General features: G+C 39.0%; 1 protein-coding gene across 10 annotated transcripts in view; it reads left to right on the top strand.

Moving 5' to 3' along the window:
* Positions 1-12,520, top strand: part of FAM135A (family with sequence similarity 135 member A) — a 63,920-nt gene that overhangs the window by 41,094 nt on the left and 10,306 nt on the right. For 9 of the 10 annotated variants that reach the window (XM_024731867.1, XM_024731875.1, XM_024731872.1 and 6 more), the window contains 2 exons: positions 2,158-2,309; positions 3,912-4,022. In XM_024731867.1, coding sequence (XP_024587635.1) covers positions 2,158-2,309; positions 3,912-4,022 — 263 coding nt within the window. Of the gene's footprint in view, positions 1-2,157; positions 2,310-3,911; positions 4,023-12,520 lie in introns of those variants that run through there. The other variant, XR_003001336.1, reaches the window with a different exon arrangement.

The following is a 12,520-nucleotide window of genomic DNA, read 5'->3' as shown; positions in this document are numbered from 1 at the left end:
TGAATTATAAAAAAATCACACAGAATTTCTGGTAATTTTGTTGTCCTATTCTGAAATATAGGATACCGCAACTCTAATTTAAAGAGAATAAAAATAAAAAGATTTTAGGGAAAGACCACATATTATATAATTCTGTTTATATGAATTGTCCTGGTTCGAGCCCTGGTCCGGGAAGATCCCACATGCCACGGAGCAACTAAGCCTGTGCACAACTACTGAGCCTGCACTCTAGAGCCCACGAACCGCAACTATCGAGCCCGCGTGCCACAACTACTGAAGCCTGCGTGCCTAGAGCCCATGCTCCTCAACAAGAAGCCACCGCAATGAGAAGCCCGCGCACCGCAACAAGGAGTAGCCCCCCCCACACACTCGCCACAACTAGAGAAAGCCTGCGCGCAGCAACGAAGACGCAACACGGCCAAAAATAAATAAATTAATTAAATTATTTAAAAAAAAAAAAAGAATGTAGGGTTTCTTTTTAAGGTGGTGAAATACTCTAAAATTTCTTGTAGTGATGGCTGCACTACTCCGTAAATACACTAGAAAGCATTGAGTTGTACACCTTAAACGGCTGAATTGTATGGTATGTGAATGATATCTCAGTAAAGCTGTTACTAAAAAGAAAGGTTATAGGGAAATGGATATATATTAAAAAAAATGAAACTGTAAAAATACTTTCAACATGTCATGACTATACTTTGAGAGTCAGCTTTCCACAAGCAGGAGATGATGATCAAATCAACATGTCTTATTATTTAATCACAGATGTTGTGAATAGACATGGGGGAGAGAAAAGCATTTGTTTCTTCTAGTCCGGTAAGAATTAAAGAAAAAGTCAAAACTAATCTTCCTGCCTCAAAAAGAGAAGAGTAAACTGATGAGTTTCATATTCCAGCTGGGTTAGAGGAGGAAGCTGGCTGTTTATACTCTAGGCTTTTGTAGAGTTTGCTTCCTCTTGGAAGTACAGAGTAGGGACAGAGAACAGAGAGAGCAGGTTTTTATTTGAAGTCACTGTTTAAAAACAGATTTCTGTTAAAATATGGTGGGAGATGCAAGTATGTGGAGGGTGGAGAGAGATTGTTTTCTTGTTCTAGTCATTCTCATTTATGGATTTTTCATCTGTTTACTAAATTTTCTATAGTCATCTTGTATTCCTTTTATTAATTTGTTATTTTATGATGAGAAAATAAGTCTATTTTTTCAGTTCTTTTATTCATCCACGGAAGTATGCCCTCTTCTAGATTAGATGGTCAGTTATAAATCAACCATTATCCAAAAGCTTGATTTGGTTGAATGAGGACTGTTCGTTATCAAACTTTACTTCACAGCTTCAGGAAGTTTGCAGCTTCTCTCTAGTTATGTCTGTAAACTAGTTATATCTGTAAACCACTTTTAAGACAGCTTTCAGCCTTTCTTCTTTCACTGTTAATTGTCCCGAGGGATTCATATACTGTCTATCGTAAAATAATGGTAGGCAAAAAGGCTCTTTTGATTTAAACTATTCCTTAATAAAGGTGAAAAGCTTTATAAGTATTAGTTATTCTTTTGGTATAATTTTAGACTTACTGTCAGAAAATGCACATTTTTTTTCCTGTGGCTTGAAAGTACTTAGAGAACTCCCCACCTTGGAGTGTGGACCAGAGAATAAGAGAAACGGGGATATAATGTCTCCTAAATCATGCTTATACGTATAACTTCATTATTTTGTTTTAAATCATGACTTGACAGGTAAATAATTGGTGTGTGTACCTAAAGATGCAAATTTATCATCTAGTCAATGTATTAGCGCTTTTAAAATGTATTTCTTTCTAAGTATTGACGAACTAGGAGTAAAAATTTTCTGGTAAGTAGTATCCTATTTCTATAGAGTAAGTATATAAAGTCTATAAAAATAGGAGTTTTCTGATAAGTAGTATCCTATTTCTATAGTGTAAGTATGCAAACTATAATAATAGGAATTTTCTGCTACATTCTCACATTTTTTGCTTCAAAATGTAAGTTATGTCATTTCAGAGTATCAAACCATAGTTTTAAAACATATTAGAACATTGTAAATGTTCTAAATGTTAGTATTTCACATCTATGTACAGTGATAGCAGCTTTTATTTTTTTTTAAACTAATACTATGGGAGAAATGTCATTTTGTTTCTCTTATAGCTTTATTGGACATTCGTTGGGCAATTTAATAATCCGTTCAGTGCTTACAAGGCCACGGTTTAAATATTACCTTGACAAACTTCATACCTTTCTATCACTCTCTGGACCTCACCTTGGTACGCTCTACAACAGCAGTGCTCTTGTTAATACAGGTAAGAAGTTTTATTGTCCAGTACAAAAATTATGGCGTGGAGAGAAGATTTAAATACAAATTTAATATTTTCTGGTGTTTATTTTAGAGCAGATTTGTCATGTACTTGGAATTTCATGAAACAAAAGATGTATCTATTTTTCTATTTTGTCATGCACGTGAAATAAGCTGACAAAACTCATTTCAGAAAATGATGTCATATTGAGATATTTGTCAAGTCACAAGAGCATTTTCCCCCTTTTTATCGTTAAACTGTTTAAATATTTTCAGTAAATGTTAGTCTTATAAACAGGCTATTTTGTTGTTCCATTAGTTGAGCAGATAACAAATACCTATGCCTAATACATTTTAAAGTTATAAAATGTTTTATATAGAACATTAACTCTGATTTTGGTTTGATAGTAATAAAGGGCTGTTATGAGAAAATAAATTCTAAACTTTTAAAAGAAATTAAAGTAAAAATTAAGACCCCAATTTTGATTAGAATAAATATGCTCATTAAGAAGGATCTGATACTTGATTTGCCCTTTATTTGGCTTTGTTTTTCCCTTAGAATTTTAAAATGGCTTTTATAATTTAGTCAATTGATTCCCATTGTAAGAGTTAGATTTCATTCTGACTCTTTTTCATCGAGCCCTGAAACTCTTATTTCCATTTTCTCTTCTACTTCTTTCATTGACAAATAAACCATACCATTTTCCTTTGTATCCCATTTCAAATGGTGGTATTCAAAATCTAGCTAGTTGTAGATTTTTACAGTTTCAAAAAGAAGGCTTGAGAAAAATGAAATCCATAAATAGTACAAAATAGAACCCAGTATGAATCGGATGCAGTACTTTGAATTTTTTTCTTTTGAATTTCTTTCTTCACTAAACTTTTCCCCAGGTAGACTTTCAGTTGGCAGCTTTAATCAGTTAAAGGGTTTTTTCCCTCTTTTCCTCCCCTGTTCACCTCAGTAATAGAATCAACAAAAGTAGAAATGAATAGTCTACAATCTTGAAAACCAGCTCCAGAGTGATTGAGGTTTCACTTAAGCGGAAGATGCACTTAAATACGGGTAACTGGTAATATAAAGAAATACAATTAAATATGACACTGAAATTATATTCAGCTGTTACTAGAAAACATTATCCAGTTGCTCATCCTTAGAGTTGGTCCTTATCCAGTTAGTCTCCCATGACTGACCTGTGATTGTCTGTAAAGGCGCCGTGCTCAGGCATGTGGATCTACTACTGTGTTTAAAGTTTACTCCCCCTCTGCTTCATTATAATTTGAACAAGTATATCTAAAGGTGTAATTTTCCCAAATGTGTTCTTCATAGACCATTACCTATTTCATTACCTAATGAAGTAGAAATAAATAACAAGCCCTCTGTCAACCACCGTTAACCCATCGTTAACCTCTGTGTGTCTGTGTGTTTATATTTGTTATCAGAAAATGGAAATATTTTGCAAATATATTTTTTATTTGCCAACAAAATGCTAATTTGGGAGATATATTTTGAAGTGAAATATATATATTAGAATGAATAACGTTGGCATATGGTACTATGTATTTCCGGTTTATAACTCTTACATATCACATACCATTTATAACTCTCTAGGTCTGTGGTTTATGCAGAAATGGAAAAAATCAGGTTCTCTTTTGCAACTGACATGTCGAGATCATTCAGACCCTCGCCAGACTTTCTTATACAAGCTTAGTAATAAAGCTGGTAAGTATATAGAAACAGTTTTGAAAACACTCACTTGAAAACCTTTTTTGAAATAAACCTTTGGGCTTCCCTGGTGGCGCAGTGGTTGAGAGTCCGCCTGCCGATGCAGGGGACACGGGTTCGTGCCCCGGTCTGGGAAGATCCCACATGCCGCGGAGCGGCTGGTCCCGTGAGCTATGGCCGCTGAGCCTGCGCGTCCGGAGCCTGTGCTCCGCAACGAGAGAGGCCACAGCAGTGAGAGGCCCGTGTACTGCAACAAATAATAATAATAATAATAAGTAAATAAATAAATAAACTTTTAACAAATCAATTATCAACATGTCTTTCTGGTGATTAAAAAACTATCAGTCGGTTGTTATTTCTTAATAGTGAAATAGACTCACAGAACTAAGCAGTTGATAGCATGTTTTAATTTTTTTTACGTGATTGTATTTATTTTTTTGTGAGCTGCACAGCTACTTTGAAGTTATCCTAAACATTTTGGCCTTTATAATTCATACCAGCTATAAGTTAAGTTTTTGAACTAGGCCTCTGCATGTCCTAGCCTTCCTGTCCTTCTAGCTGCCCCCAACCCCAGTCCTCAGCCTTTGTTTTAAACTGCCACATTTTTTTTTTACTTTCCTATTATAAGCATTTCCGGAACCTGTCAGAAACGAAACCATTAATAGTTATTCCTTCTTCAGATTCTCACCACTGGATGGATCTTGTTACTCATCTCTCATTAACCAGTTATTAAATGTATTCCCCATCTTGCATGTGTATTCTAAGCTTTTACTCCCGGAAGTCCCCAGCTGGTCCTTGGTCATTCATTCTCACGCTCTGTAAGTGACCTCGCCTGTGACCTTTCCTCTCTCCTGGACTCATCCTCGCACTCACAGATTCCCGGCACATTCTTTCCACTGTGTCCTTTGAGGTCTCCGCTTGAGGAGAAGAGACTGCCCTCATCTGTACCTTCCTCAAAGAATGTGATCGCCACTTCTGCTGAAAGTGGAGCCCTAACTGAAATTCGGCTATTCCCCAGCCCGCCCCCACCTGCCCACTCCCCCGGCTGTGGAGCAGAGGGTGGCACACTTTTTTGCTAAAGGGCTGGATAGTAAACATTTTGGCTTGTGGGCCGTAGCATCTCAGTTGTAACCACTCAACATACCACTGTAGCCCAAACACAGCTATAGACAACACATGAGCTAGTGAGTGTGGCTGCATTTCAAAAAAAACTTTATTTACCAAAAAAAATAGGCAGCAGTCCAGACCACACAGGCCTGCCATAGAAGCAGCTGGATTTCTTGATTCCTCGGTTACTGAGGCCCACCTAGCGCGGGAGCCTGTCCTCTTGCTTTCCATCCCTCCCAGTCGTGACTTCTCCACCGCCACGTGAAACTGCTTCCATTGAGCCTCAGCCTTCTCGTCGTCTTCAGTATAATGCTCTCCTGTGCCCTCCTTGCATCTTCAGTGAGAACTTTGACAAGAGTTCATTGACAAATATTTATTACACAGTTGTGCTTAGGAAAAGATATATTTCTTTTTTTAATTGTACGATTTTCTTTTTTTTTTAATTTATTTTATTTATTTTACTTTTGGCTGCATTGGATCTTCATTGCCACTTGCAGGCTTTCTCTAGTTGTGTGAGCGGGGGCTACTCTTTGTTGCGGTGCGTGGGCTTCTCGTTGCAGTGGCTTTTCTTGTTGTGGAGCACGGGCTCTAGGCGCACGGGCTTCAGCAGTTGTGGCACATGGGCTCAGTCGTTGTGGCTCGTGGGCTCTAGAGCGCAGGCTCAGTAGTTGCGGCGCACAGGCTTAGTTGCTCTGCGGCATGTGGGATCTTCCCGGACCAGGGCTCGAACCCATGTCCCCTGCATTGGCAGGCGGATTCTTAACCACTGCACCACCAGGGAAGCCCAGAAAAGATATTTTTCGTGAACCTTAATATACTTAATCCTGGCATCATTTTTGGTAATTTGATGAGCCGACCCTTTAGATGATTCACCAAGCATTACAGAGCCTTTCTCAACTCTGGTAACCTTCTATTCCACTCCACTGTGAACCCTTACCCATGGCTACACTCCACCCAGAAATTTCAACCAGTATTCCACTCTGTCACTGTAACAGCTTGTCGTTTCTCTCTCACTCCCTTATTCTCGCCTGCTTTCTAGACTCAGTTAAGATCCCTACTCCATCTTCCTAAGATGACCCTGTGCCTCAGGGTTTCATCCCCTTCCTGACCCATCTCAGACTCTGAATTATCACTTTCATCATTCATACACTGTCACCCTTTGCTTTCTATCATAGCCAACTAGCAAACCTGTACTACCGCTTCTTCACCTAGCCTGTTGAACTCTGCCACAAAGGACACGCAGACGTGCACATCGCTACTGCTGTAGATCCGTGGCTTCCCTGTCTGGTTATCTCTTAGTAGCTTTCTACTCATTCCCTTCAAAGTTTCTCACCTCTTTTCCTCAGACTTAAACTACCACTGCTGCCTGCACCCCCACAAATGGCTCTGTTTCCTGTTCCATCTGTGAAAGTCAAGGCCGTCAAGCAAGGACTTTCCTGCTTCCTTCTGTTGGCCTGCAAGCATCAGCATACCTAGACCTGTGTGTGCAGCTGCCTACAGAGTATATTCACTGAGATGTCTCACGGGTGCCTCCCGTGCAGTGTGCCCAGACACCTCCTGTTCCCCTCAGATGGCTTCTCTGCCTCTACCCAGGCAGAAACTTAGAAGTCGTTCTTGACTTCTCTTTCTCCCTTTCCCCCATCTGCTGAGTTACCAATCCCTGCGACATCCAGCCTGCTTGGCCCTGGTGGAGCCTCCCTTTCCTTCCTCTGTGACTGCCTTCGTCCAGCCTCCTTCACCTTCACTTAGGTGATCGCTGTGGCCTCCAAACTGGTTACCCTGCCTCCTGTATGCCCCCCTTCTCCTCTGTCTCACTTCCTCATTGGATGAAATGATTTTCTAAAAATTAAATCAGACCGTATTGGTCCTGTTCAAAAATCCTCCAGAGTACCTTCTAGTTTTCAGGATGACGTGTAGAGTCCGTGGCTTAGGGCATCAAATCCTGTATAATCTGGCTCCTGGTCCTTTCATGTGCTCTGTACCCTCCTCTTTGCAGACGGGCATCCTTTGCTGTAGTCACGTCTCACGTGTTTGTGCTTCCTCGCCTTCACCATGCTTCTTCTGCCACCATTCCTCCCCGTGCATTTGCCCATCTTTGTAGCACTGATTCTCTTCATCTTCTAAAATTACACTCCAGCACCACCTGCTCTCCGGAGCTTTCCTTGATGCCCTATCTGATTCGGTGCGCCTCTGCTGGCCGAGTACCAGCACATGCCTTCGTATCCCAAATCTCATGTCTCAGGACTGACCACAGTAATGAATTCCACTCCTCATTTGCCTGCTACATATCTGTGCTTATATTTCAAACTAAATGTGTCTAAAATTGACGGTTTCTTCTTTTGCTGCCTCTTTTTTTGACCTTTTCTAAATGTTACTCTGTCCTCTAGGTTACTTGGTTTGAAATACCTCAGTGTCATCCTCGATTGACCCCACTTCTTTTCTTTGCATACCACATCCCAAGATTGTTAACGTCATCTCTGAACTGCTGTAACATTATATATGAACCTCTTTTATCATAGTCGTTATAGCTTGTCTCATGTCAGTCATTTTTATGTATCTCAGCCTTTTTTCCTTAAGTGGGATCTGTCATGACAACCCTTTCCCACCACCCCCCCCACATACCCTCAGCATTCACAGTAGTTCTTCCTAGTAGGCGTTCGCTGTCGACCCACTGAATCAATGAGTGATCTTTTCAATATTATGTGCGGTATCCAAAAGCAGGTCAAATATTGTACGGTAAGCTGAAAATCAAACCCATGTATTTGGTGAAGGCTGAAGTAGCTTGAACTTGTAAACTTAAGCCCTGGCCTTTTAAATCCACTTTTCATCTTCATTCCTCTCACCATGTCTTCCATCCTGCTCTTGAAACATTTGATACGAACACTAGACAGATTTAGTCATTGAATACAGCCCACTTCATTTGAGTCTTGTTTTAACCTTTTCAAGATTCTGCCTTAAATACTGCTGTCAATATGAGAAAAAGAATTGGGAATGGTTATTTCATGTGTCGCCTGTTATTAGAATCAGTGAAAGAAAAGTTCTTTTGTAGGTGGAGTTTTGTGATTTTGTTTCTAAGGGTAAAAAGTAACAACAGTAAGGTATTTACAGTACACAGAAATACATACTTGATTCACAAAACCACAAGATATTCCTACAAAATCAAATACATCACATAGTTCTCATGTGAGAAAAACTTACCCTGACTAGAACCATTACGTGTAGCTATGTGTATAGCATTGTGAGTAGCCATGGAGTTTGTACCGGTACTGCTACTGTAAAAATTCTGTAATTCATGGCATTTCCCAACTGACTGAACAGATACTTGTATCACTAAGTTTATAATTATTAGTAGATATGAGTAGGTCTTTTGTACTTGAGTTATTTTTTAAGGATTAGTTAAAACTTTTCCTTACAGGTTATTAATTTATTATTTGCCTTTTAATGCATGGCAGGACTTTCATCTCCCCCGCCCCCCGGTTGTACCAGTGTAGCAGTGTTTAAGAGACAAACTTTGAAGGCACACATAGATACTAGTTTTAGCTGAGACACTGACAAAGGTTACTTGATCTAAATATTAAGTAATTCTCTTTCTTCATTGGTAAAATGGGAATAATAGTATCTTCCTCACAAGACCATTAAAGGTTGAATGAGATAATTCATGTAAAATGATTATGGTCTGAATAGCACGAAACTCAGTAAATATTAGTTGGTAAAAATAGCTCTAAATGAAGAGGTGCCAGAACTAAAATAGTATTAGTATTATAGATTATAGAAATTTGCTGTCACATTAACATCATAAATCTATTTTAGGAGGGTTTTTTTTAGCAGAACTGTCAATATTACTAGCTATAAAAATTGTTCAAATGACTTATTAAAGTTGTTTTTGTGTTTTAAGATTTCTACTTATAGCTAGAAATGAATTTATTAGTATACACCTGAATTGAATTAGTATTATTATGGAACATAGCATGAACGCATACTATGTTTTCTAATAATAACTAGTACATTAAATAACACTAAAATATAGAAATAAAGAATAGCCAACACACAAGGCACATACCGTATTCCAGGTGCCACCCAAGCATGTCATACACGTGGGTGTGTTTAACCTTATGAAGTAGGAGCCCCATTGCCCCACTTTGCGTGTGAGGACACAGATGCCCAGAGCGGCCAGACGCCGCCTTAGCCGTCACGCGTGGTCAGACCAGGTCGTGTTAAGCCAGTGACGTATACTTTCAAGAACTTGAGAAGGTTATCCTAATTGTAGTTTTAAATGTTAACAAATATTCATTAATTGATTTTAAAATTATAATACTGCCATGGGAGTTGGAACAGGTCTCTCTGAGCTGTTTTTTTCCTTTTTTTTAATCATCTAAAGAATTATGAGAAATGAGTAGTCAATTCCTAGGAAACTGCTACACCTGTATATATATATAGAATTCTTTATTCACAAAGTAGAAATATATGGGTTCACATCAGAAACATAAATAAATAAAAGGGGAAAACATAGAGCAGTGTTTACTTAACCAATTTACGTAGCCAGTGTGCTATTCTCAGATATTTTTAAACAATCAAGAGCCCTAGAGATAACTGTTCTTTTATATTTTACTCTGCTAAAGCTATAAAATCTTTGATGCCCTGATCCAATTATTGCTTCTGTTTCTTCTGAATGGCCAATTTCCTATTCTTTTGAGAACGCGTAAAATCACCTGTCTAAAGCAAAATCCAGCCTTCTACCCTCTTCCCTTGTTTATTTAAGCAAAGACTCCCCTGTGGGTCTTCATTATGAAACAGTCATTTTCTCTGCAACATATCATTGGTTAATAGCGTTCCTTAATCGAAAGCTATTCATTATTTTAAAATTAAGGAAGCATTTAAAAGCCTAAAGTAATTTGAGTGATTTCTAAAGCAATTAAGAAATGTTATCTTTCTGTAAAAATCAGGTATTTATTAAGTGTGAATTGCCTTTGTTGTTTTGTGAACACAATAGATATTGTAGAGGGCTACAGAAATGTTAACGTTTAAAAGGAAATTATCTTTTTTGATTAAGGCATTACAATTATAAACAATGATTAAATTTTTAAAAATTTTTATTGCACTCTAGTTGATTTACAGTGTTGTGTTAGTTTCAGGTGTACACCAAAGTGAATCAGATGTACATATACATATATCCACTCTTTTTTTAGATTCTTTTCCCGTATAGGCCATTAGAGAGTACTGAGTAGAGTTCCCTGTGCTATACAGTAGGTTCTTGTCAGTCATCTATTTTATATATAGTAGTGTGTATATGTCAATCCAATCTCCCAGTTTATCCCCCTGCTTCCCCCTTGGTTACCATAAGTTTTCTACATCTGACTCTATTCCTGTTTTGGAAATAAGTTCATTTGTACCTTTTTTTTTTTTTTTTTAGATTCCACATATAAGCGATATCATATGATAACAATGATTAAATCTTATAGCAGCTTTTAACTTAAAAACCTATAGCATCCTACAGATTGCTGATAGAATATATCAATAATTTACACAGTGTAGTTGCAGCATGCTAGCATGTCCTCATTGAATATCAAGGGAAAGAAAGATGAAGGAACCTAGAGCAATGTGGAAGGTAAACAGTATACTGTATCTAGATGAGGTGACAGCAGTGCTGAGTAGTCAAGATTACGTAGAGAGAAGGCTCAGGGGCTCTCCTGTATTCCTTGGTGAGGGCTCAAAAAGAGCCAAAGAACAATCTACCCATTGTTGGAATTTCAAGAACAAAGTATCCTCATTTTAAGATCTTCCTGAAAACATCTGCTTAGAATCTCTTAACCAGCTGTTGAATTCTGACAAATAAAATATAACAATTAAAGAAGTCTCCTGCTGTGCTACTATGGTACAAGATAATCTTTTCTTCCAGCAGATTACAGAGGTGTTTAATAATAGGTATCACTTGATTTGTAATTAACATTTGTATTTTGTTTCTGAAAGTGTAGGAAAGCAGCAGCAGCAGCTTACATTATTTTAGGAAGCAAATTCTTTCAAATGTATTTAAAATAAATGAGTAAAAATAAGAATAGTTTAATATTGAGTAGACTATGTCCATTTAGAAAGCACAGGGTTTCTCAGCCTCAGCACTTTGACATTCTGGGCTGGATATTCTGTGTTGTCAGGATCTGTCCTGTGCATTGTAGAATATTTAGCAGCATCCCTGGCCTCTACCCGCTAAATGCCAGTAGAGCACACACCCATCAGCACCTCACATACCCCACCCCCTGCTTGTGAGAAACAGCGTTGTCTCCGGACACTGCTAAATGTTCCCTGGAGTGCAAAGCCGCCAGTGCAGAACTGCTATTTTTGCCAGTTCCAGAAAGTAACCAGAGATGAGTCAATATGAATTGCTTTAAAACTCATTAAATTTTTCAGAAAAAAAAAATGAGCAGCCAAAAATATCAGGAAGGGCTTCCCTGGTGGCGCAGTGGTTGAGAGTCCGCCTGCCAATGCAGGGGACACGGGTTCGTGCCCTGGTCCGGGAAGATCCCACGTGCCGCGGAGCGGCTGGGCCCGTGAGCTATGGCCGCTGGGCTTGCGCGTCCGGAGCCTGTGCTCCGCAACGGGACAGGCCACAACAGTGAGAGGATCTCTGAGCAGGTAGAATCAGTGCAGGTGCAGAGAGGATGAACCTACAGTACAAGGCTCCCCCAAATACACATCTCAGACATTGTCATCAGCTGGACTTCAGCTCGGATGAAGTGCTGCCATGATTCCCACCAGCACTGCGCCTCGGGGGCTACCATGTTTCTCTTTGAGTTTCTGCCCTCTCTAGCCAGCGCTGCTACACAGGAATGGAAACCAGAAGACTCAAAAACGGGTCAGAGTCTGTTTGACTTGATTCTTGGCTAATACAAAAAGCAAACCTTCCATACAGAAGCACAGTACTAGTAATAATACATTGTTGTTGAAAAAGTATTATTAAAATAATTACTAAGTTTAAAATGCATTTTTAAAGTACGGTGCTCTCTTGGGAATCACGTTTAAAAATATGACAATATCTTGTATCTATGTCAGTGTCAGAATCTGTGATTGTATCTGTTTTATCATCATGGAATCTGAGAGTTAAAGGGTTTCTTGGACATCCCCTCCTCTCCCTTTGTTGGTTTGCATGCTTCGTCTCCACCGAGCTGCCTGAACCTGGGGAGACATGGGTACTCCTCTCCAGGGTCTTGGTCTAAAGCAGTGATTTTCAGCCTGAGTGCCATTTCTCTGTAGAAGCACAACAGAATCTCCGCGAATTATTTTGAAAAGTGTATTTAATTTTTAAGGTAATGGCTATTACTCTTATAATGTAAACTATAGAAATAGAGCAGGGCAGAGAAATGGGGGGGGGGGGGGGGGGGGGGAAATGGGGGGGG

Source organism: Neophocaena asiaeorientalis, unplaced genomic scaffold (genome assembly GCF_003031525.2).
Source record: "Neophocaena asiaeorientalis asiaeorientalis breed wild unplaced genomic scaffold, Neophocaena_asiaeorientalis_V1.1 scaffold450, whole genome shotgun sequence".
NCBI lineage: Eukaryota > Metazoa > Chordata > Mammalia > Artiodactyla > Phocoenidae > Neophocaena > Neophocaena asiaeorientalis.
This window is presented reverse-complemented; position numbering and strand designations above follow the sequence as displayed.